General features: G+C 36.1%; 1 protein-coding gene across 2 annotated transcripts in view; it reads left to right on the top strand.

Moving 5' to 3' along the window:
• SLC26A7 (solute carrier family 26 member 7) overlaps positions 1–26,388 on the top strand; it is a 73,573-nt gene that overhangs the window by 42,538 nt on the left and 4,647 nt on the right. For both annotated transcript variants that reach the window (XM_064507759.1, XM_064507758.1), the window contains exons 9-17: positions 2,452–2,529; positions 3,854–3,949; positions 10,528–10,634; positions 12,538–12,604; positions 17,476–17,613; positions 19,442–19,490; positions 22,456–22,559; positions 24,511–24,565; positions 24,655–24,758. In XM_064507759.1, coding sequence (XP_064363829.1) covers positions 2,452–2,529; positions 3,854–3,949; positions 10,528–10,634; positions 12,538–12,604; positions 17,476–17,613; positions 19,442–19,490; positions 22,456–22,559; positions 24,511–24,565; positions 24,655–24,758 — 798 coding nt within the window. The remainder of the gene's footprint in view (positions 1–2,451; positions 2,530–3,853; positions 3,950–10,527; positions 10,635–12,537; positions 12,605–17,475; positions 17,614–19,441; positions 19,491–22,455; positions 22,560–24,510; positions 24,566–24,654; positions 24,759–26,388) is intronic.

Genomic DNA, 26,388 nt, shown 5'->3' with positions numbered 1-26,388 from the left:
AGAGAATTGAGCTAATTGAGCATCTGCAATGGCCGTGTGACAGTGTAAGTTTGTTAGCTTTCTGAACCGTGCACGTGAACAGCAGAGGAGACAAACTGCGCGGCTGCAACTTTGGTGTGTGACTGGCCCCACATGTGTCCCCCAGCCAGGACACCAGCAGGCAGCCCCAGGCACTGCCTCTCCGCCTCTCCCGCCTTCCTCAACAACTCTGTGTCCATCATGCCCTATAAATATTATGCCTTGTAGAGTTAAGTCTCTCTTAAATCACTATTGTTCTTTTATGACTGTTGTTCTTTTATGACTGTTGTTCTTGCCTTGTATTGCCAGGAAAAAGGTTGTGAGGTATGACTGATGAGGCTAAGCAGAGTCTGTAAGTGCTGATTCTTCTTGACCACAACCTGTAATTGTTTCTCATGGAGATGCCATGAGACTAAAAAATGATATAATGCTTTATTTTAAAGCTCTGCCTACTAATTACTTGGTAATTCACCTACACAATACTCTGAACACAATCAATAGTAATTAATAATTTATCCTATCTAATAACTATCTTCAAAAAGCATTTATATTAAAATAATTTAGCTACCATTTTATTGTCTATTTCAAGTCTGAGTTGGATCCAATGTCATACACCATGCCCTCATCCTTTACAGTTACCTGTGCATCTCCTTTCTATCTGAATTTCAGTAGTACTGCATCATGCTATTTCCAAGGAAGCTTTAGGGTAACCTGAAGGCATAGGTAGGTAACACAAGGCATACGGAGTTGAAGGGAAATGCAAACTGATGTAAATCATGGGTGCTTGTGACTTTGATTTTGAAACTTGCTCAAATCATTTTCTGTGCTGGATACAAGGAGATCAAAAATCTAGCGATCAGTTACCAACAGGGAGTTTCTTTGGCATAGGAGTATGGATGAAGTATATCTCTGCTTTTTTATCCTAAGGTATGGGACAGGTAAATTAGAACTTGTTTCGGTCTTCCCTCTTTGGTGATAGAACGTAATGTAATACACCTACATGTATGTAATACACCTAAAATTCTCTCTCCTGTTTTCTTCTCTTCTTTTTTGGGAAGCAACACATCAACTCAACCCTCTTCTTTTGGGGCTGTTTAGGCAGAATGAACAGATGAGAAGAATGTCACTACTAAGTGTTAGTAAGATCACGGGCAAAGAGAAGACCAAAGGGTTGCTTTGAGTGCACAGACAGAAGTCAGTTTAATTTGACACATGTCATGTGGGAAATGTGAAGAGCCTTGCAGAGGCTCTGAGCAGCCCCTTTTTCTCCAAAGACTGTACTTGGATTCAGTGACGTCATTTGCTCTTCGCTGCTATCTATTCCTAGGTGACAACAGAAGTGAGGGGCTATCATGGGCTGAAAAGTGTCCTTCAAGCACAATCAACACTTTTTTTTTTTTTACTTTGGGGGGAGGTGGAGAGAGGGAAAAGTTTCTTGTGACTCTACCACCAGATTTTGTGTCTATTCTGTAAACAGTCCTTCTTGATGGTATTTTTTAAGCAGACCATGGCTTTTTCTAGTGTTTTAACAACTTGTCTGTTTTTGTTTTTAACAACTTGTCTGTTAAAATGAAACCTAATTATTTTAGTAAAGAAACGTTTTATCAATACAAAAATAAAGTGAGCATCTGTCTACTTATCAAAAACCTTCTGTGAATCTGGACTGTATCTTAATGAGGCCTGAAGTACTCTACTTTGTAATCAGTAGGAGTTGAGTAGGAGACTGCTATTTTACTGTAGTTTTCCATCAGATTAATATCATCTAATACTGCGAAGAAAAATTTGACCACACTTGTCCTGATTCATGTTACCCACATTAAGTATCATTTTTAATATAAAATTATAATTTACTACTGCATTTTCTATGATAAAATACATAGATGCGACCATGAGAATCAGTGATGGTTGCTGACTTAACACAATAGTTTCCTTTTAGTGTTCGTCTCAGTGAAAGTACAAAGCTTCTCTTGTGCAGAGATAACCACATAGTCCTCTGTACAGAATTTTTGTTCAATGCCATGACAAATATCTGCGATTCAGTGGAACATCGGGTACACTACTGTAATGTATATATTACAGAATGTCATTAGAGTGAGTGCTGTGAATATTGTGAAATGAGTTATTGCACACAAATACACAATATTTAATAGCTGGTTGTATAAGTCATGTTGTGGTTTCTGTCTGTATGATGACATCAAGGTCAAACACAAATATTGGTATCAGTTGCAATATTTTCACTGTAGCTGGTTGAAGGTAATCACCAGAGATTAAAACTGAAATTATATGCATCTGCAATCTGTAGACATTAATAGCCAGAATTCCCAACATTTTGTTCTTGACTTTGTCAACAATATTTGATTATTAGTACTTTTGACAGATTTTAATTCTTCAGTTAGAATGAATGATGTGCTTTTCTTGTTTATTTATTTTTAGGTGGCTTGCCTTATCTCTTGTGCATTAATTCTTGTGGTGATTTATGCAGTCGGACCAATGTTATATTGGATGCCCATGGTACAGTACTTGTCTTCATTTTTAAAGGTTACATCAAACATTTTCTAAAGACTTAATTTCTTTCAGGGGAAGATGGTTCTCCATCTGAAACAGCTCTGTTTCATTTCAATGGCAGTGAGAAAAGCAAGGGTAGAACATATCTCAAAATCATAAACTGTATAGTTTACTACATAAGATATAGAGATTTTATTTATATATATGTAAAAAATATATATACATAGCTATATAAATATTTTTATATATGGTTACATGTATAGGCTTCCACACAAGTGTATAATTAAATATTTCTCTTCTCCTTACTTTCAACATGTTTGTGCAAAATGTATTCATATTAATACAGATGAAAATTAACAAGGCTTCACAGAAATTAATGGAGATCCTCAAGTTTATGCTAGTAATAAATATGATGTAGGATTTTGCTTGTCAAAGATGCAAAATACATCAAAATTATACAAAATTATCAATGCAAATTTATCAATACAAATTTATCCAGAACTTCACCAGGTTTGCATATGAAATTTTAGCTCTAATGTGTTTTAAATTTACTTTGTGCAACTGTAAATATAATGTCATATGAGAGCAGAACACTTTTCAAATGCAGATCCTTATATAGCTTAGTCTAATTGTACAAATTAAGGATACCTGAAGAGGGATGCAGAGTATGTCTTTTTTTCTTACTATATTGCTTTCCTCCCTCCATTTGTGTATGGATTATATTCAAGTTTTGGCTGTTTTCTTACAAGTATATTATTTTTTCCTTTTTTAAAAAACACTTTTTATATGTCGCTTTCTTGATATTTTATTCCTTTCCTGTTATGTTTTTTCAGCCTTTCCCACCTGTGCATTGTGAGTCCATCGTTCTGTACTCCTCATGCCTTCAGATGATTTCTTTGTCCCTCTCCTTCCCCTTCCCTATTCAGAAACCTGTAAATTATCTGAAGTCTACCTTAAAGTTCATGGATTCTTTGCTCTAGGGGCCTTTTGTAAGTGACAATGAAGGGGAATTAAAATTCTTCACTCCATAGGAATTCAGTGCTGCTGTGCTTCAGAATGCCCTGGGTTGGGGTAGAATGTGGTTGGCCTGATGACGCGTAGAGACAGTCAGGACCTCCTGAAGTTTCTGTCCTTTTCTCATGATCTTTCAGGAAGGAAAAATTGGGTTTCATACTGCTGTGTTTGTGTCACAAGGACACCAGTGCCTACCTATACTTGAAACACTAACTCTGGTTTTCTATAAGTAAATTATATTGACTACTGAGTTGGAGACAGAACCTCTGTTTTCCCTAACAATTCCATAATGGGCTTTTTTTTAATTTCTTTGTAGTGTGTTCTAGCAAGCATTATTGTTGTGGGCTTGAAGGGGATGCTGATGCAGTTCCGCGACTTAAAAAAATATTGGAATGTGGATAAAATAGACTGGGTAAGTGAAACTTAATCTTAGGAGGTTTTCCTGAGAAGCTTTAACAAATACTTACTAAACAAACTTTAATAGTTCTGTGGTCCATAATTATTATTTTTTGTGTGTGTACTATCAGCTTATTTTCTGTCTCAAAACAACAGTATCTGAAATGTTAATTGTCTTTATATAAGGAAGAGAAATGGAGTTCTGGCAAATGATAAAGGATCAAGCCTAATTTAATACTAAAGTTGTATATATAGACAGATCAAGTTAACCTGAACAGATGTGTATCTTTTTCTGCATGTCTATACAGCCCTATTCTAGCTGGCTAGCACACTTTTACTATTATAGGATTATCATATATGTTTGTTCTCCTCGTTTATGGATTGACTGTACTTGACAAACAGATCTGGGAACAATACAGGTCCTAAGGTGCTGTTAGTAAATTGTCCAAACTCCTTCATTTTTTGCAAGCAGAGGAGATATTGTTTGGTCATAATGAAAGACTCCCAGGGATGACAGGGGAAATAGGGCAGAAAGAGAACGGATAGGTGGAAAGAGACATAATATGAAAATATAGTTTAGTGCAAAGTCTAAATAGTCTGACAAACATTTGCACAGAATTTCTAGCAAGTATTAAAGAGGCATTTGGGTGGGACACACTCAGATATAGTGGTTTCTTACCACCAGTTAGTTAGATTCAGTTTGATTACACCATATTTAGGGAGACTCCTAGTTTTCTCTTCTGAGAGGGTTTTGAATATATTAGTCAATTAGTGGAACCAGTACTCTAACCACTTTCTAGCTTACATATACTGGTACAGACATCCCTTAAAGATTTGGGAACTTCTGTTTATGCACCTTCCAGTTAACACACGTTCAGGAAGGTAGCTTGGCTATATCTTTCTGTTCTGTGGTAAGAGATAGCAGTTTCCAGAAGTAATACCGGATTCTGTCGAATTCTTCTGTAGTTTAGTATTCTATAGCAGTAATGGTTTGTCTAGACTGAATGAAATATTTTATGGATTATTGGGTTTCAGGCAGAGTTGAGTAAACAAAATGAAGCTTGGCTATGTCGATTTTTTCACATTCTGTGACAGAAGAGCAGAGTTATTTTTTGGTATCATCCAAAAGAAAGGCTCCAACTTTTATGAAATCTTATGTTCCTCCAGAAGCAAAATTCAGGAACTGTTTTGTGCCTCTTGCACTATATTTGGTCTTCTGCTTCACACAGGTTGCCAGTGATCTAAACAGTGGATGATATGGAACACGAATCATTTTGGCCACAGTGGACTGGAGACAATTGGTAGTTATGGGAAGGAGAGCTACAGCTTCCCTAGCAGTGCACTGAGATAATAGCTAGCCAAGTTTTCTAACAGCATATTCTGGAAGCTCGCTAGATTTGATGAGTCATCAAAGATAGACTAGCCTGACTGATTTTTGCTTTTGTGGTTTTGGCAGAAAAGGATAGGTGAATAGTCAATTACACCTCTGATGGCTATCATTATTTCTAAGAGAGGTTATATAGAGTAAGAATTGGCTGGGTTTTTGACTGAACATATCTGAAACAATCATTTATCTTTAGGTAGCTGTGCCATCAGTCCTTAGCTTGACAGGGTAGATCATTTGCTCTAAGTATAATAATCTAAAGTAAGGCTATAAACTGGTATGTTGATCTTACATGCCTGCATAGCAATGATGGAGCCGACCAAACCTAGTGACTGCGTAACTGCACCGGTGTTGATTTTGCACTGAAAAGATTCACCTCAGCAATCGACAGCATGTTGGAAATGAGTCAGTTCCATTACCTAGGTTGTCCAAAATGTTTTCAAGATAGGAACTCTAATAAAACATTTGGAAATAATTAGCAGCTGTCCTTTCTGGAACTGGTTCTTTGAAGCGTCTGCGTCATGTAACACAGAAGTCAGGTTTCTTATGCTCATACATCTGATGAATGATAGTGCATGGAAACAGAATATTATATTTTAAATCAAATTCTTACCTTGTTCCTTATCACTTCCTTAAGCTTTCAATTGAACACAAATAGCATGAATAATATTTGTTTGTTGACTAGTGCTTTATAAAATCTACCACTTTTTAAATGTAAAGGGTGCCGCTCAAAATCTCTTTATTTGAAACATGGTTTGTTTTTTCTTGCAAATTTAATGTTTAGGAGCAGCTGAATTTAAAGCAGCAGCTAGGCTGACAGAGCTAGTTTGCTAATACCAAATGTTATCAGCTAAATATTATTACATATGTTTGTTTTGATTTTCTTTCAACTTGTTTTTTATAAATTCTCAGGAACATCCTGCTTTTACACACCATCTCTCAAATCACATTTGATTTCTTTCTTGCCATAGGAAAAGACTTACTCCAAAGTGTCATCTCCTGTCATTCAGAGCATTCATATCAACTTAAAAGTCTCTTCTTTCGCTTAGGGTCTTCTGGGATGGCTTTAACAATTTCCAATATTCTTGCTCAGTTCCATTCAAAAATAAATATAAATAATAGAAAATGTAGACAGAATATAGAAACACAAAAATATAAATAATAAGATAAATGACAAAATTTATTATACATATGTATAAATATAGAAATAATATAAAATACTTGCTCAGCCATTGAAACTAGGCAAAGACTAGTGCCCAGTGATGGACTGCTGAATAAAAATATTCCTTTTGCTGTTAACAGTCGGATTTGAAAATGACTAAAGAGGAGGGAAATGTATTTTAGAAGGTGATGTTGTACATGAGAAATGACAATAAAATAAGGATTATTCTAATGAGTTTTAAATAGTTATGTGATTTAGACATCCAACAGAGAGATACTACTGTATCTGGAGACAAAAAAATGTTAGAAATTGTACCAATGATTTTGCCAGGAAATGATCGGACCTGAGACAGCTGAGTTGTGTATCTGAGTTGTAAATAAGAAAGAATGGCAATAATTCCTGATAAAAATAGATGTCCCCTGTATGATGTCCTGATGTGAAAGGTAGCTATGGATGTATGAATTAAAAGCGTATAAATATGTAAAGGATGTAATGAATGACATTAAGTCAGTAATTAAAATACCTTCAAAAAGGAGGAGTTTACTTTCGACAAGCATCCTCCAAGATCTTGCCAATATGAAGTTCTGAGACACTGAGCCACCACACTGTGGTGAGGGAATGAAGCAAATAGTACTGGTAATTGCCTCTCTAATTTTTGTGTTTCATTCTTTCTGTTTTTATCTCATCCATCAATGCAATATCAGAACATCCAGGAGAAAAAATGTATTTTGAGTATTGAGAAAGGTATTATACGAGCTCCTGCTCCCAAGCATGGGGCTGAATATCAGTCTGGGCAAAAGCTCTTCATGCCCTTTCTATTGCCATTTAAAACACTTCAAATCTGAAAATCTAAACTGTGGTCAAAATAGTTTGGAGTAGGAGGCCCAGGGGTGTTCTTCCACAGAAATTTTGATCTCACTGGTGCAATTTCATGTATTTTTAGAACATTTTAATATCATATACTCCAGAGGATTAGTTTTTTAGTCAGGTATTCATCAGTAGGGGCCCTGATTCATGACAGAGCTCTGAGGGATTTGACACACAGATTACCACGGAGTAACAAGTCAGCTTTTCTATGATAACAGTTTTACATGGATACTTCTAGCTTTTGACATCTCAGGGAGATTTTCTATCCCTCCTTTGTTAGTGGATACGCAGGACTTCAGAGCAGGTGTGTGCTTCACAGCTTCCTGGGGGTCAGAGCATCCAGCTGGACTTCGGCATCTCCTCTGCCAAGGCACGCTCTGAATGAACAGGACTTTGATGGGATTTTCCTGGCTACCTACTGGTGATTACAGCATGGCCTTCTATACCTGAGCAAGTCATCATGGCCTTGCTTAATAGACTGCACAGAGCTGGGCAGTATAGTCAGTAGAATTTAGGATATGATTGATCTCTTACTACAGTAGGTACATGCATAATCAGGGAGGGCCAGATGAATCGCATCCTTAATGGATCTGATAACCAAATCTTCATTGACTTTGGTGGGAATCTAGACAGCTCACTCAGCTGTAGACATCTGTGCTGTAGATAGATAGTTAATATGAGGTGAAATAAGTCTTACCCCTGCAGTCAATAGCTGATTATCTCTTCAGCTTGCAGTGGAAGGGTAAGTTTATAATCTGGTTTCAAAGCGATACAGAAACACTGCTTTGGAGACAGCTGCAATGCATGCACAGTCACCATACCTCCATGCTCCAAATGCTTCTATTCCCTTCTGGTATATGCAAGGTTCAACATAAATCCATATCTTCTACTTTTACCTCTCTTTAGAATTCTTTTAATTTATACAGTACATGCATACTTTGAGGCTGGATTTTGTTTTAATTTTTGAAAATAATATGTACCTATAATACATTAGTGCTAAGACTTGAAGAGTGCAGTGCTTAAATTCAGTCCATCTTGGTGTATATAATATCCATCTTAAAGTAAGTTGCCAAAGAATCCTTTGATGTTTTTATGACTTCTTTGTTGAACCTTATGACAACCCATGAATTTAAAAAAAAAAAAGTCTAGCAGATCAACATAACTTCGTTCTACAAGTTGACTACCCCATCTAATAAAGTACCGACTCAAGGCCAACATAAATTGCAGAAAGGGTGACTGACAGATGAGAATATGATTGTTTTGGCTCATCCTCTATAACAATGGCTGTCTCTGGTTACAACAAAGATCCAAGATACTAGGCTGCTACAGGGGCACTCAGCTAGCTTTCTCAGTACTCAGCAGTTTTAAAAATTTTTTTGGCTTGGATTCATCCGTATAGACTTTGTATTGGTTTTTCTTCCTTTCTTTTTCCTTCTGAGACTGAGAAGAATTTTGCAGGTCTTGTAGCAGTGATTAGTTAGATGTGATATTAAGAACAAGCTGATAATGAGGCTCAGTTTTGCAGTAGAAGTAGCTTGCTTGATCTCAGGCTTTGTGAAGAGTTCAGTCTTCACAGAATGGGCTAATTATTGATCCAGTCTGAATTTCAGGTTGTAGTGCTTCTGTTGGCCCTTTTACATGCAATAAGCAATGTTATAGATATATATTGTATTTATAAATCTTAGAGCTAATTTTTCACTGGTTAATCAGAACTCAGTGTTTGTTGTTCATACAGTTATTCTTTGTAAATACACACAGAATAATTTGTATAAGATCCTATTTTATTTTTTATTTTATTTTTAGTATACAACTGGAAATTGAACATTATTTTAAAGAATGAACCACCTCCTTAATTAGCTGCTGTCATTGAAAGGACTGCAAAATTTTTTGCTGTAATTTAGAATTTTAAAGAGGGGGAAGAAAAATATTTCTCAGTAGACATTCTATCCTCTAGAAAGCACAAATTAATACTGTATGATTTTTCTTCTATAATTTATAAAATAACAATTCTGAAATCTACTTGAGCAAAAATTCCTGTGGTTAGGTTGAAAGTATCCTGTTGTCTCTGGCTTTCCTGAAGTAACTGAAGGGATCAGAAAGGATAATTTTAACACTGATTATGCCATTGTAATGTGATCTGTTCCTCTGAAAACATTAACAAGAAGCACTGTAATTGTTGAAATAGGCACCTGTGGAGAACAGTATATTCCTAAAAGTTAAAATACTTTCCATTCTTCTTTTACACTTTATATATAAAGATTAGGTGGCAGCCTTTGCTTAAGGCTCCCTAAAGGAAAGAAATACGTGCTGAATATTCCTGATAGTAGGCTGACATAGGAAATCAAGTCACTCATACATTTCTCATTTTAATTTTAAAATCTGGATATGTCTATGCCATACATGGCGTTATAGTATGGAAATACTAGTGATCCCCTCTCTTAGAAAATAATTGAGGAAAAAAATCCTGAAATGTCAAAATCTTTTGACTTTTTAATAAATTAAATTCTTTTTAAAGTAATGTTTATTTCAGATATACTTCCTTATATTTTTTAAATTGTAGTTAAAATGAATAAAACATTTTATTAATCGGTTATTGAGAGATGGGGAAGCATTCTGCAAATCCAACATTTTAATGTGGACAAACTGATTTCTCAATAATTTCTAATTGTTACTGAATTTTTTTAGTCTGCTGTACACTGATAAATGCCACTTTTAATTAACTTCATTGCAAATCATAGCTCCCACTTACACAGTTAGTGGGAAAAGAGCTCTCTGTATGTGACCTTTAGGACACTTCTCTGTATAAAAGGAAAGGAAGTTTTTAAATATGTGCAGTGGCAATAATTTGACAATGTGGAAAATTGAATATAGCTTTTACAAATTGACCAAATTTGTCCTGAATTATACTGCTATCACAACTACATATGCTCTTTTGAGTAACTTTGAAACGAACTTCTCTGAGCATTAGGATTTGTAGTCTCATGCCATATGTGTTCTGCAGTGGATAGGCATTATTTTACTCACTAATTCAGTCTTTCTTATTTGCTCATTCTAAGATCTTAGTGTTCACCTCTTTATACTGAGAAACTGTCTGCATTTTAAAAATCCTTACTTCCAACCTGTAAAACATACATTGTTGCAAAAATTGAAACTAATCACCTTTCTATTTTCCCCCTTCAAGAGCATATGGGTTAGTACCTATGTGTTTACAATATGCTTTGCTGCTAACGTGGGACTGTTGTATGGAGTTGTCTGCACAATAGTAATTGTGATTTTCCGCTTTCCCAGGTGAGAAATAATTTATTGAAATATTCCAATAGTGCATGGTTATGACTTCTTTCTGCCATACTGCTTCACACTCTGTATAGACATACAGTACACTGAATTTAACAATGAAGCTTCACCTTTTAGTTGCAGAAAATTAGAAGATAAGATAATTGTAAAGGGAACATCACCTGTGCATTTGCTGAAGACTAAGGACTTCTGAAATATTTCATTCTGTGGGGTTATTATATGTTTTCTGTTAGCAGTTATACATCTCTGTAACTCATTAAGTGAGGGCATAAGATTCATAATATAAATTTTATTCCATTAGATCCTTGTTTGCTCTTTCAAAAAATTGCAGGATGTATGGCAAGCCTTGATGATTAAGTTCCATTACAAACTTTGAGATACTGCATTCTATAGAAGATGCCAGTTGACAATTTTATTCCTAAAATATCATAATAAAAGACAATTGCACAACTATTCTGATGTCTGGAAAGTACGTTATGAATGTCATGTATGCATTAGAAAAGTCAGAATGAAGAAACTGCAGCTAACACAAATGCTTATATTCTTTTCCATTGTATATTAGAATTGCTACTTTGGTCTGCGAGTAAAGAAAATTTCATCTGAGGTCTGTGATCATCTTGTACTACAAGATTAATTAGTAGCTCACCCATCCTGCAAATGATTTGCTTCATGTGGGCAGTTATTTGCATGAACATTGAATCCCACTGGAGTTAACCGCAATATAGACAGCTTGATTCAATGCTGGTTAAAGTTAATGGTATTGACAATTTGCGCAGGGCTCTATTCTCATAGATTAATTTGCAGAATCAGCATTTAAATAGTTTAAGACTGTACCACAATTATAAATTGGAGTAGATGGTTTCTGCTTGAATCAGCTAGTGCATTTTTAGCAACCTCCTGCTACTCAACGAACTAAACTTTTGGAAAATTCTGCTAGTAAAGGAAAAGGTATGTTTTCAAGTTATTTATATGCTGTGTTTGGATGTCTGAGGTTCAACAACAGCAGTGGATGAAGGGATATTTGCCACAAAACAGCATTATCCTCTTTTGTCTGACATAACGGAGACTTGAGTCTGAATGGGCATTAATTAGAGTAAATAAGAATCTTTCCAGTGATTTCTGTGGTTCCCAATCAGGTTGCGCATGATTGTTCATGCAATGTAAAGGTGATGAAAGGACTAATATCCTTAAAAATTGTAGTGCACAGGTGTTGAGTTTAGTAAGAGAAAATGCAATAAGCCACCCAATAACAGAAAAAAAAATTCATAGGAGTGACTGTTGGAGAAGAGAGAGCTAGTGAAGCGAGAAAAGTAGTGTAGATGATGTATTGTGAAGTTGCTGGTTACTGCCCTTCTGCTCATACACTAGAGTATCAGACGTGGTACGTTTTATGTATCAGAATGTATTAAATACAACAGAAGCTATAGTTGGATTCATGCAAACAGGAGAGAACAGTTGACTTTTGCAAACCTCATTTAGCCTTCCCCAGTACCTGCAAATGGTCCCCTGTACCTCTCTGGCTGGATGTCTAGCAATAATGAAACTTAAAAATAACATTTTATTTACCATTTACATTATTCATATTTGAATAAAAAATGATGATATCAAGTTTTCAAAGTAATATACTATAACGTTTCCTGATTGGCGGAGAGGTTACTTCTTGGTAGCTGCCTATCATTAATATGCTGGAAGGATATTTTTTCTCTAATATATGCCCTTTACGATTTTTTTTGCATCACTGTCATACAAAGTAAGCTTTATAAACACAAAATATATATGGATTGCTTTGTCGCAACTTCAAATGTTTATGTTATAATTTTGGAGTGTGTGTTTTCCTGCTTGTTTTCAAGGCTACTAACAGTTTGTCCTACACTTTTACTCCATGTATTGATTACAGAGCAAACACACTGCATGTGAAAAATGTGAAAGAAGTGGAATATAAATACAAAGCAGAAGATAACTGTGTAAGTTTAATTCTCTTTTTTTGTACTAATTTGGTTTTGTTTACCTTCTGTTGCTGGTTACAGGATTATAATCAGTGCCTTAAAGGAATATTTTTGAGAAATTACCACTTCAGATTTAAAGCTGATGTGAAATAGTAAACAGAGAACTAGTTTGGGACTCAGGAAATTGGAATATTTTCCTGGTCTTGCTGCTGGTCCACAAAGTGACGTTAGGCGAGTCCTCTTACCTCTGTCTAAGTTTATTTATTACTTTTCTATTTGGAATTGCTTTTTACAAAAGGGGTTTCCTAAATCCAGTCAGTCTAGGAAAATCTGCCAGCAAGGGCCATCTACACAGCCAGTAGCTCTCTCTGTACTCGATCGGATGACCTTGCCTTTTGAGACTGTGTGACTGGGATAGCAGCACGAAGTCGTCGCAGACCGCTTCAGGGATCTTCTCACCACCATGTGCTCAGATAAGGGTACTTCTACGCGGAAAATGGATGCAAGTCTCCTTCCTGATGATTACGGTTTTTACATTTGGCTTTCATACAAACTTTAACCTACCAGTCAGAGTTTTAAGATTCTTTTGATTATTTTCATTACAATTATCACCAATTTTCTTGTGGTCTGGTCTGTGATAAGAAGAGAAAGGTAATGACACAGAGGGGTCAACTCCCTCCTCCAAGATCCAACGGTAGCTCAGCAGCCAGGAGGGAAGGACAACCATGTGTCTTGTCAGCACAGAGTCCGGGCACTGAGACACCCTGCTTTCTTTGCGGTGGCAGTTTCTACTATGTCTGCTTTCCATTTCAGATACTTAGCAAGTATCCTCCGTACCAGTGAGCAGCATACTCAGCAGTTATTACCTCACTATTAAGAAGCTCCCTTCCGAAGAATTTATTTTTTCTGACAAATGTGTTCAAATAGAGCTATCTTAGGCTCAAAATCTGAACTTGACTGTTCTAGCATGCTAGCAGGCTGAAAAATTCTGCAATGTGAAAGGTACATGAGGGTGGAGAGGACTCTAAAATGTGAATTAAAAACACTATTGCTGAGCCTGGCCCAACAAAATAGTCAATTACTACATCACTTTTCATTCTTAAAAAAAAGTTGGACTAACTCTGTCAAAGATGTGTAACCCAAAATTTGATTTGCATGTTTTCTTTTTGTATCAGCTTGTAAAATATTTGTACAAATCCATATGCCTCTCTTTTTTAAAGCTAAATTCTCTTCTGCTTTTCTTCATTAATCATTAAGATTAGTGCCAGTCACCAAGTAATAACAAACTAGTGTCTGCAGGCAGTGAGTGGGGGGAATAACATTTTGTTAGGAAAGTCAATTGCTCAAGCGCTTATTACACAAAACAAAGAAGGAAAATATTTTTAAGATTTAGAAAAATGCCTTTAATTTAATTTAGAGTCACTGGATTGCAGCGGTATTTTAGCAGTAAATATATCAATGCTAGGGTGATCCAAGTTCCCCTGGTAAATAACAGCTCAGACATAAACAACAGGACATTTAAACATGAAAATATGCAAGTTTAATTATTTACCCTGCCATTAAGGTCTGTGGAGTAATTTGGGGTTCTGTGGGATTTGTGGGGATTATTTCATCAATAGGAAAAGAGACACTTTAATGTGGAAAAAGTCAAGAGAATACTTAGAAACTTATGTGAAACACGTTGCATCACAGACAGTCACTTAACCGAATTCTCACTGAAGTGTAGGCAACGCTGTGTAGTGTGCATAGGGCAATGGTCAGCATCCTCCTAAGTGACATAGCGAGTCAGCCGCTTCAGATAATTGTATTTCTTCCTTTGCAAGGATACATCAAAAGGAGCTCATTTTCCTCAGAACAGTCTAGATAAAGTTTGGAAATGTTTTAAGAAAGGTGCTAGAACTGAACTAGAGTCAGGAATAACTACAAGTCTGGCACTGTTTTCCTTGCCCATCCCAGAAAAAAGATTATACCCAAGCCTTCCGTCTGCTTGATCTGGCCTAATGATTTGAGCCTTTGAAGGTTTACACTTTGCATTTCTGGAAGACTATTAGCTTGCAGCTCATCATAGGCTTTGGCCTTTGCATGTCTGTCTTCCTGTTTCTTAGTTTTCTTCTTTCACTTTGCCATTTCTGGTATGTCCCCAAAGCAGTATTGATCACTGCTTTTAAAGGAGTCTGCGGGAGTGCCTCTACATTCAAGCATGCATTGCCCTCTGTTTTTCCTTGTTTTAGAGCTTTCTTTCATATAATCTTAGCCATTTTAATTGAGAGTTAGACTTTTCCACTTTACTGACCAAAGTATGTTGTTGATGGGATATTTACCATAATCGCATTCATAGGTAAATTGCGCAAAATCACTGTACATAATCTGGGGTTCACTGCCAAAGTTTTGGATGTTTGAGATGTTTCATTAGTCTGTACGATGGTTGCTGCGGTGGTGTCCGAGAGGTCGTCTGGTTCCCAGAAGTCTGAATAGTAGTCTACAATAAGGAGGTAGTTTGTGTGGTTTGTGGTGAAGATTTCCATTCCTGTTTTGCTTGCAGGTCTGTTGGGAAAACTGTGTATCTTCAGTACAGTCCCATACTGTTCTTGAACTACTTCAGAAATTGTCTCTGTGTCAGCTCCACTTACTTCTTGTGTTTGAGTAAGAGTTTGTTAAGTAGCTTTATGCTTCTCTGGATTTTGTTCAGATGAATAGAGGCTTTTGGGCCTCTATTCTCTTGTGAATTCTTCCTTTTTCTTTTCTGTTACTAGTTTGTCACAAGTAGTTCTTATACTTGCATAAATCAAATTTTTTTTCAGTAGCAGATGCACGTTTTCTTTATCCAGACCCTTTTTTTATGCTTGCTGATAAGATACCTTATTATATGAAACGCTTCTGTGGATTGAAATCCTTTCAGAGTATTTCTAAGGACTAGGCTCTCATGATACACTGCTGACATACTGAGACGTTGTTAGCTGTATGAGAGTGTTTCTCCATTAAAATTAGTTGAATGATGTCTCTTATTCTGCTTTCATTTTTCAAAGGTGGGCAATTTTAACATGAGACCATTGAAACTGATGCTCTTTGATACCGTGTTTTGCATATGGAAATAAGCAGTGAGAATCGCCACTGTGCAATGCTCATCTTGTGCATTCAGGGATCCTTTTTTCTCTCACCTGAAAGTAGAATTTTCCAAATTTCCATATGTAATTGAGACATCCCCAGAATCCATAAAGGATATGCCTGAAGCAAATTAATGCTATCGAGCTGTTGGCAACAGGAATTTATTAGTTGTGTTATTATGCCTCTTAAAGAATGTCTAGTTGCAAGCCTGTCAGGCAGAAAATGCTACTGAAAACACTAGAAACTTTTAGAGGCCACCTTATCTTGCTTATTCCTGTTTTACAGCATTAGACGCGTAAAAGCTTAATACAGTTATTTATCATAATATAGATAAAGAACATTATAATACATGCAGTATGTATTATTAGATATAATACAGCATTACTGCATACAGCATAACTGTAAAAAAATAGAAGACCTTAGCGGCCAATAAATTTTTTGGCAAAATAGAAGCGACAGACATCAAAGCAGCTGAGAGCAGGTACCCCATGTTGAATTGGGTCTGTCTCAGACAATAATAGAGAATAAGTAGCTGATACTGTGACATACAGGGAAAGTTTGCTGGGGAAAAGTGAGAATGTGATTCTTTCCTAATGAAAAGAGGGACAATTGATCTATAACCTATGGGGAGAGGTTGATAGAATTAGAATAATTCTAAAGTTTACAAAACCAGTATTTCAACTGAGCTTGTGATTTCTAATATACAACATAGCTGTACATATTAATTTTCTTGCTGGTTTTTGAAGGTGTTTTGTAGATCTGCCTTGAGCATGAGAGAAGAAGTGCTTGTTTTGTGGGAAATGTTGCCTATTGGTAATTGGCTATTTCTGACCTTTATCAGTTGTCCTTCAGAATTCATTCTGGTGTGTTAAGTCTGTGCAGTGAACTACATAGTTTTGTGAGGATATTTGGTGAATTGAATGAAATATATTTCAGGGAGTGCAAATGTAGGCTCCAAGGTTGTCGATAGTTCTTCTGTGGATTATTCCTTGTGCTGGTTATAGAAATACGTCAGCAAAGCCTTACACTTATCATTCAGGTTTGGTCTATATCCATTTTGTACAAGTTGGAGCTTCAGGATTTTACTTTTGCTGAAGGTTTTGATGAGGTAAGAGAGGATCCAGGAGAATTTCTCTCTAGGCAGGAGCTTCTGCTGCAGGCTGTAATTGTGAAATGATTTTCTGCTTCGATTCCAGAACAGGGCAGTGTGAGACCAGGGTGGGCAGGATTAGTGGGAATATCCTTCACTACCAAAGTCTCTTTGTTCTGGTTGCTTTTTCCATTTCCCTGGGGAAATGACCTTGTTGTATTAAAGTCATCTTCAGGTGACTGAGATGAACATTATGAGTGTTCCCCAAACCACCTGTAGTGTCTGTCCCAAAAACTTGTCTACTTTTTCCAATACAAAAGTTTGTCTGACAAAAGACATTCCCTCTCTCTGTAAAGCTGGTCTTCCCTGTGCCTGGGGACCGTACCAACTGAAATAATGCTACTATTACTTGCCAGATAATAATTCATAATATGATAAATTGTGATGAATATGATTTTGGTTTTGTGCTAAGTTGAATTAAGGATAATTTTCCCTATAGCTTAGTTGTATTTCCTCCTTGACTTAAGTCTTGTGTGAAGACTGGTTAAGACAGCTTTCTGTTAAATTAACCTCACAGTCCAAAGTTCTTATATTGATTTAGAGGAATTTTTCAGATTTTTTAGGAAATTATGTTGGTTTTCAGTCTCCAAAACCAAGATAATCTTCTCAGCCTTTTGTTTATTTCATCCCACAGGAATTGTTAAAACAAGTAAAGATAATTTCAGTCAACAACCCACTAGTCTTTCTGAATGCCAGGAAATTTCATGCTGACTTGATAAAAATAATCCAGAAGGATAGCACAAGCACCCAGGCATATGAAGATGTAAACAAGGTAGGATGTGCTACATGCATCAGTAATCATGATGACAGTGCTGAAGATCATGATTGCTTTCCTTGCTTTTCTTAGAGAATGTAATCGGATATTGAAACAGATAAAAAGAGGTAATACCACAAATGATTAAATTACGATATAATAAACTTCATCCTAATCTTAATCAGATTTGATATATTTTATTTCTTCTATTAGTACTTGAAAAGTGTCTCTCTAATATCCGTCTATATGTGATTCTGTAAAAGATATTAAAGTGCTGATCCAAAGCTCTTTAAAATTTCTGGCAGACCTTACATAACCTCAGCTAATAATATCAGGTGATTTTAAAAAGACAGTGAGTAGTAACAAGCCTAGTTGCATAAAATGTGGGGGTTGTGCTGGGACAGTGCATAGTTACAACGCCAGTAGAATAAAATGTGGGGGTTGTGCTGGAGATCATTCTGGAGATCACTTCTGATTCTAACAGTAAAAAGTTATAAATGTGTAAAACTGACTAACATTTTCTTCTAAAGCAATATTGCTTTTTTCATTTTCTATGCTGATTGTATTGATTTGTTCTGACAAATAAACAGTATAAAATTGTATATAGTTTGGTTTTGGGGGATGTCACTGTAAGTATAGTGCTTTTCAAGTTTATCTGCACATAACTACAGCAACTTCCCATAACTGTCCCTAAAAGGGAAAAACTCTTATTAGTTTTCTTTCATTATAGTAAAGACATTCCAATCCTATTCAAGGCTTACTGGAAGCAATTTCATCCAATTTGGTAGACTGAGTTGATAAAACCACAGCCATTTCCTAGGCAGGTTGTTAAGACAGCATGCATCAATATCTGCCCACCACCTCTTCTGTCTCCTGCCAAAGAGCTGTGCTACCCAGGCCTGGGTGGCTGTCTCCTCCCCATCGTCTGGGAATTCAGCTCAGGAATTGTGATGCTTATTTTCCTTTGTTCTGTTGAGGGTAACTGATATTTGGATTAGTATGATAACATACCCTCAAACAGAAAGAAATCATTTAGTATTTGTTTGGAATTAATTTATGAGTTAATTTGATAAGTCTAATAAATCAATAAGTTAATGTAATAAGTTAAATTATAAGTTACTGAGGAGAGAAATGGTATCCTTTGTCTCTTCTGGAAGGTACTTGACAGTAAAGCTGGCTTAAATACAATGCATACACTCTTGTTTTGTGGAATAATGACCTTTTTGTAGAACAGTGGGAGAGAATGAAAAAAAATGCACTTTGGATTTTTGTTTCTATGCTGTACCTCTGATTCTTAACTGATATTGTTACGGAAAGCTTAGTTAATTTCATACTAAAATTGTTATTAATTTTTTTCTCCAGATAAAAGTAATTCTTTAATAAATTTCCATGTCAAAAGCATCCTCAATAAAATTTTAGTGTGTTAGATGAGATTGCAGCAAAAAGAAAATAAATCAAATGTTAATCTTATGAAATTACTTACTTGAATTTATCTTTTCAAGAACATCTTTCCCATGCCTTAACCACTTGTACTTAATGCCCCCCTGCTGCAAAAACATTATGTTCATAATGTGCTTTCTAGTGGATCCAAACGTCATAGAAGTTAAGTCATCTAAAAAAACAAAAGAGGTATCAATTTGATGTAACTTTGTAAGAACGCTGGAAGACTTACTCAGCAAACAGAATATACCCAAAAGGCTGTTGCACAGAATGCTGAGTTTGTAGAGAAGGAGTTAACTCTGACACTGAGAAACAGAAGTCTTGTGTATTGCATCGATTTTCTCTGGTTATTACACATTGGATTCGTTTTCCTTGGTATGTTAACTGTTTGTTGCTTTTGTTTCAGTGTGAGCAGAACACATTGCTCTGTTCATTTTCCAATGGAAGTTGTCGTGGTGAGTTTATTATTTATAAAGCATATTAAAAACAAGATGGATGTAAGTGTGCAAAATGGTTCCACGTTTTTCCATTTATTTCTAGGTGAACTGAAATTGTCTGGAAACTAATATTTTCAGTTAATCCACACATTAAGTGAAGTATGAGCACTAAACAGTGTCAAACTGCCTTAGTCTTGGCCTAAAAGGTCTCCTTCCAAGAGTGGGAGATAGTTCATCTTTATTTTTGTTCTGTTCTTGACTTCCTTTCTAAGTTTTCAAAAGTGGGAATCAATGAAGATACCTTTTCTCCAGGAGTCCCTGCTTATTTCGCATGAATCTTGTATGTTTATTGAAATATGTACATTGTGGAGGGAATCATTTCCAGTGCTACTGTCTAGACTAGTCTCCAGCCAGAGGCCTAATATACTGCTTTGCTAAGCTCTGCTCTTGTTTTGAGCTCACAGTAGGACTTGGATATTAGTATGAAAAACTAAGAATAGGAAAGGATTAGACTCATGTTAAATCTTTATGGTCTTTAAAGCCATTTATGAGGAGAAACTCACAAAATGTCAACTGAATTATCAGTGGCACCATGGTCACCCATACAGTACAGTATGCCAGTGCCATATAGAGTAGAGAAAAAAACCTAGAGGTTTGCTTTTAATTAAGGATTAAGCTGGATAATTCCATCTCTTACCACATTTTATAACACATAAATCAGAACAGAGCACATGCATTCCCCTGGGATAGCCGCAGCAACCTTTTGCAAAAGATACTTTAAACAGATGACCTCATCGTGGATGGAATTCAAATATTCTGTGTGTTTAAAACACTTACAAGCATTAAGGCTGCAGTCGAGAATCTGATTTGGCGCTATGGTCTGAATGTTTACACTCATTAACTAGACTTATGGCATTTTTATGACATTACAGTGCCTACTTTATTTGGGGGCGGCAGAGTGCTTTGCTGTAACACATAGCAACAAAATGATAATGGCTATCAAAGACTATACAACACTGTACTATAAAATACTGAAAGAGTGTACAGTATGGTATTTGTGGGGAGATTTTTGGAAGGTCTTACCAGCATGCATTTCAGTCTAATCGAGATGAACTGGTTTCTCATGCTACAGAAGTGACAGACAGCGCAAGACCTCTTTTCTGATTGCTTGAGTCCTGTCTTGAGGACCTAAATGCTCAGTTATTCATTCTGCTAACCAGTCCGTGAAGTTTCAAAATAAAATTGGAGAGAAAAAAACAAAAATCCTTAGAAAAGAAAAACAAACTATGGGACTTAAGGTTTTAGAAAGGAGGGGAGCAGATAGACATAATCCTTAATCCTTACAGTAGTTGCCCTTGGAAGACACAGCAACTTGTGCTTGTATGGGGTGTGTGTTTGTGTGTTTTTACCTTCAAAATGTTTGTTAAGGAATAGATTTCACTGTATAATAATAATAATAATAATAATAATAATGTTTCATAGTGTGCTGGTGTAATTTATCATCTAAATACATTTCAGGTGTAAGGTAATCTCAGTTTGTGTCCTTGAAGGTGACATTTCTAAGCTGAGGCAATGATTATTGGCTTTCACTCCTTTTTATTTTTATATTTGTATTTTGCTTCTGTTGCACAGAGGTTTAAGAGCAAGGTGCATACAATTTATTTTTATTTAAACTCTTGAACTCTCAAAAATTAGATTTTATTTAGGCAACATAATGATCACAAGAAAAACATACCACAGGACATTTTTGAAGGTAAAACTTGTTGGAACCTGTAAATATAAAAGTGTATGTGTTAGGGGGTGATTAAGTAATACAGAGAAAGACTAAGTTCTTTTGTTTCAGAGACACATGAGGTATGTGGAAAAGATTGCAGTCAGCAGCCTAGCAGATCTCATAAATTCTTTTGGGGTTCTATAGCATTAATGTCAGGCAGGAGATTTCCTTTGAAATTCTTTCTTTTTGTTTGAAATGTATTTATTAATGTACATTGGACAGTACAAAGACAATTAGTCTTTGAAGGTGCAAGTCCAAAAGGCTCTGGCTCTCAAACTACTTTCAAGAAGGAATTAGTGCCATTATAAATCTACACTGTGGGGAAATTTTAAGTCGCCTCAAGATTTTAAAATCTTTTTTCCTCTGTTCTTTCAAAAGCATTTAGCTTTACCCATCTTTACATTCAAACTTCTTTTCCTTCATCTTTTTTTGAGTGTTTTGTATTTTATGATAACTAACATTAAAGCTAATATTTATCCACAGAGCAATGTAAATGAGTGTGCATTCTTTCCAAGTTTTCCCTTTATGAAAGGAATCATTTATTTATGTCCTACTTTGGGACACATTTAGTGCAGTATGTGCTTTGTTTAAGCACAAGCTAGTGTGAGTTTGGAGACTGAATTTAAGACCATCACAAATCTTAACAACATCTTTTTTTCTCTAGGATCAATACCTGATAGCATATATATTGCAAAAACATTAACTAAACCAAAAAGTAAAATCCACAGTAAAATACTTGCAAGATAAAGCACACCATTTTATATCTTTTTCTTCCTTATAGGAGGATATTAGTTATGTTACACCAGAGGAAGGCATTTAGACTTTACAGAAATTAATGATATATCAGAACCTGAAAGAGGGATATATCCTCCGTGTATCCCATGGAAAGTTTCTGAAAATAGCCAAGAGGTTATTCAGACTGATTTAGAAATTCAAGTACAGAGAAGTATTTCTTTTTTACTTGAGAGAATATTCCTGTCTGATACATCTCACTAAGAGTATGTTCTCCCCACCATCACTTCTTCCCATTTCTCTAAGTATTCTTCATTCATATTTCTAAAATGAGCCATTTCTTGACTGATACACAATAGAAAATTTTGTATTGTAATAATTTTGGTTTATTTTGGTGATATATTATTAATTTCAGGTGTATGTTTCTTGAGCATTCTTCCTTTTAATTGAAACTCATTTCATATATCAAATACATAGGTGAGTCCTTGCTGCAGCCATGCCATGGGGAGCGACATGCTTTGATACTAGACTGCAGTGGACTGAATTTCTTTGACTATACTGGAGTCTCAGTGCTGCTTCAGGTATTTATGACATCAGATACATTCTGTATATAAAAATACATAATTGCACATATGAGTTATTGGGGTTAGCTACTAGTCATCTCAGTCACATCAGTGGATTGACATGATCATTCATGAAAAAGATGAGCACAAACTTGGTAGGGAATTGCCTTGTGTTTATATATAAAATTAAGTTAAAATATTTCTAAAGATTTTTGAAGGACATTCAGTACAGATATAAATATCCGTATTTACTGGAGATGAGTTTCTGAAAATATTCCTTTTTTATTACTTCAAATTTGATTAGGTCATATTCAAACCTGGTTCAGTTATGCCAGTTGTAGTGGAGCTCTGTGTGGATTTACCCCTTAGAAGTTCAGCTTTTATTTCTATGATTTTATGTGTATGTCCTGCTTTCCACTAGTCTAGAGGTCTTAATGATCCCCATGTTTTATGCTGTGGGTATGCAGACTGGGTTCCTCATGCATAGCAGGAGCTCCAATATGCTCCCACAAGGCCAAAAGCAGTAACCACATAATGACCAGTTCTATATAGCAGATGAAAAGCTGTGTTCAAAAGCTATATCTCCTGCTTTGCTATTGGGCTTGGCATTATGTAGAAGATGTTTAGTGAGTATAGATTAACTGGGTATGCAAGAGTTGGTTCATATCATCTCTCTGAATAACTCAGAAGACTTGATTTGAACTGTAGTCTCAGCCCAGCCCCTTCCTTATCTTAACCATTTTCTCAGTCTACTGAAGTGATTAAGCAGCTAAGGAAGTACTAAATTAAAAAAAAAAAAAAAGAAAGAAAGAAAAAAGGTGTTAAATCGAAACTACACATATAGGTGGGAAGATAGTCAAAATGAAAACTTAAAAAAAAAGATGGTGAGTGGGAGTTACTCTTTGTTATTTCTCACTAAAAATATAGAGCATTCAATAAAATTAGTAGGAAAAGCGTTAATTAAAAAACAAACAAAAAATTTTTTGAAATGAAATTCCAAAAGATCTTAGAGACCTCAGAATTGCAAGTGACGTCAAAGGGTGTTAGACAAATTTGTGGGTAGTAAGTCTATCTTTGGCTATGAAATGCGTAGATTGCATGAAACACATAGACTTTGGCTGAATGACTGGTTGGAAACTGAGATACCCGAGGGAGGAATACATGAAACATCCTATTTGTTACACTCCTTCCCTAAATATTACTGCTACTGCTGGAGATAAGATACTGGTAAGATGGATCTTTAGAGTGAGTCAGGCTTTTGGTTCTTTCCATAAAACAGGGTATTCTGATGTGATTCTGGTTTAATCTCTCCTCTTAGAATTGTTCCACTTTATACGGATTATTTAAGTATTTTTTGAAGCAGAGACTGTAAACAGGATTCCTCATCTTCCAGGAAAGAGCCCTACTCTGGTTCTAGAGTTGTTTTTACCTTTTTTCATTCACTTTCTAGCTTATCGAACTTTTAGTCTCTATGAAGTTGAACATTTTCTGAGAAGGAAGAGAAAACAACTTGCTGCAGAATGTAGCACGTTGGTTATGGCACTTTTCTGACAGACTGATGGAAATTTCAAAGTCTCTTAGGTCCTATTCCTATCTTTGTGGCCTGGTATGTAAGAATATGGAGACCAACTGGGAAAACTTGTAGGAAAAGGCATACTAGTAAAATATTTTGAAAAAAATAGAATAAAGAAGCCAAAGCTATTAATCAAATTCAGACTTAATTCCGTTTATTATAAGTAGGGCTATAGAGTACTTTGAGAAAGGCGGAGGAAATGACCCTTCTCTGTTTAGTGTGGGTTTTCTGATGTTTATATTACAGCACGGCTCTCTCTAGTGGCTACTGTCAGTATAGCTTGAATAGCAGTACTTCATGCTCTTTGCTTGCTTTGAATATGCTCTTTTGTGTATTTTATTCTCTGTTGGCATTTTAAACAGTTTTTTTTTGAATTTCTTGTTTTCACACATTTAGCTTTACGTGGATTGTAAAAACAGACACATTGATGTGTTGCTAGCACACTGCAAAGGCAAGTATCAGCTTACAGCAAAATTTTTAACGTGATGGTTTAGATATCCTCGCTACCTTATCAGTGCTCATCTGTTTGTTTTGTTACAGCTTCCTTGATAAAAGCTATGCAGTATGGTGGAAACCTTGAATCTGAACATCCTGTCTTCTTTGAATCTGTTTCTTCTGCAATTGGTGCCATTCAGATTAACAGGGTGAGTCTTGCAGCAGAGGGGAGGCGAAGTCAGGAAGGCTTCTTGGGAAATCTTACTTATCCGGTGAACCTTTTGGGAATAGATCTTTTATCTGTCTGTAACAAGTTTCCAGCCTCTGGACTTCAGTTATTAAGGTTTTCCAGCTTGAACTGTCCTATCATCTTCTCTCCTTGCTTTAGCAATGACTTCTAGGTCTCCTGTGCCAGATCCAGAGGCACTATGTTCTGCAGCATTAATCTGGCTGCTTTCTCCACTGGAAAGTGTGACATCACCTAGAAGTACCTGATGTAGTCTCTTGGTGGGGTGCATTAGCTTGCACCTCGTTCTGCACTACTGAAGCTAAACTCCTCCATTCCTCAGCGTAGGTTGTTTAAATCTACATCCCATAGCAATGTGCTCTGCAAGCCGCACACCTCCAGCTGGGGTGTGTTTTTGGTACAATATGATCCTGAGATACACAAGCGCAAAGTAACCGAGAAACAAGACAAATTGAAACAGGGTGCTGTGCTGCTCTGATCGAAATACTTCTGGATACTTAGCAGATTTGTTTACAGCTCGTAAGCATGTCTCTCCTTCACTGCAGCGTACTGTGTTGGCTTACTCGTAGAAAGAGGAGAAAGGAATTGGATGAGGTGGAGGAGAGAGCTACAGGGGAAGGAAGAAAAAGGGCTGGCTCAGAAATTGAGGCTGGAGGCTTGAACATGCATTTATTTGCTCAATAATAGTTCTTGCATTCCTTCTTAAAAGGCTATAAACCTGGGCTTTCCTCATAAACAGTGTGAGCCTTTTCCATTGCAATCCCACTGTAATTGCGCATGCATTGTAAGGAGTGTGCTTTCCCATGGTTTTATTTATGATTCCAAACATAGCTAGGGCTCAGCTCAGAGCCTTCTCCAAGAGACATTAAACAAATCATGGTCTATGTGCCCCGCCCCATTACTGTGATCTGGTGCCTTTCACTAATTAGATTAAAGTTGCCCATGGATAACAATCACTTTCCATTGATTTATCCAGATAAGGTGAATTGGCACTGTTGGTCTAGTAGATTGCAGATCAAGAAAAATATGTTCTCTTCAGTGCTTTTCAAAAATCCTCACTTTCTTGTCCTGCAACAAAACCCTTACCAAAATGGTAACTGCAGGGCAAAAATAATGGGGCTGACTATTGTATATTTTGTCTGGGTCTGATTAGATCAATTAGGATGATTACTGTGTTATTAAATTTCTGCATTCTTCATAGACACTATTTAACTTCCTAACATTTTTCTGAGATAGTTATGTAGTAGTATTCCTATTTTATGGAACTGGGGCTTGGAAAGACCATCTGAAATGTCCAAAGCCACAGAGGGAGTTAAAACTAGAAGTCAGGCATCCACTTTTCCAGGAACTGATACCATGTTTCTACCAGAGCTGCTATGTAAATCAAAAATCTGAGTGGTGGCTTACTCCTGAATGGCTTGCATGCAATTTCAAATTATGAATATAATTATGAACAGTATATATATATGCTGCTCACCTGTCTTTTGAGCCTTCAAAGTATTTGGTTTGGTTTCTTGATCTGTTCCTTGCCACTAATACCTGAGGATAAGAGACGATGGACAGGAATAAAAAGGCCGGATGACCACAACAGC

The sequence above is a fragment of the Dromaius novaehollandiae genome, chromosome 2 (assembly GCF_036370855.1).
Source record: "Dromaius novaehollandiae isolate bDroNov1 chromosome 2, bDroNov1.hap1, whole genome shotgun sequence".
Lineage (NCBI taxonomy): Eukaryota > Metazoa > Chordata > Aves > Casuariiformes > Dromaiidae > Dromaius > Dromaius novaehollandiae.
The sequence above is the reverse complement of the archived record's forward strand: the minus strand, read 5'-3'. Positions and strand labels throughout refer to the sequence as shown.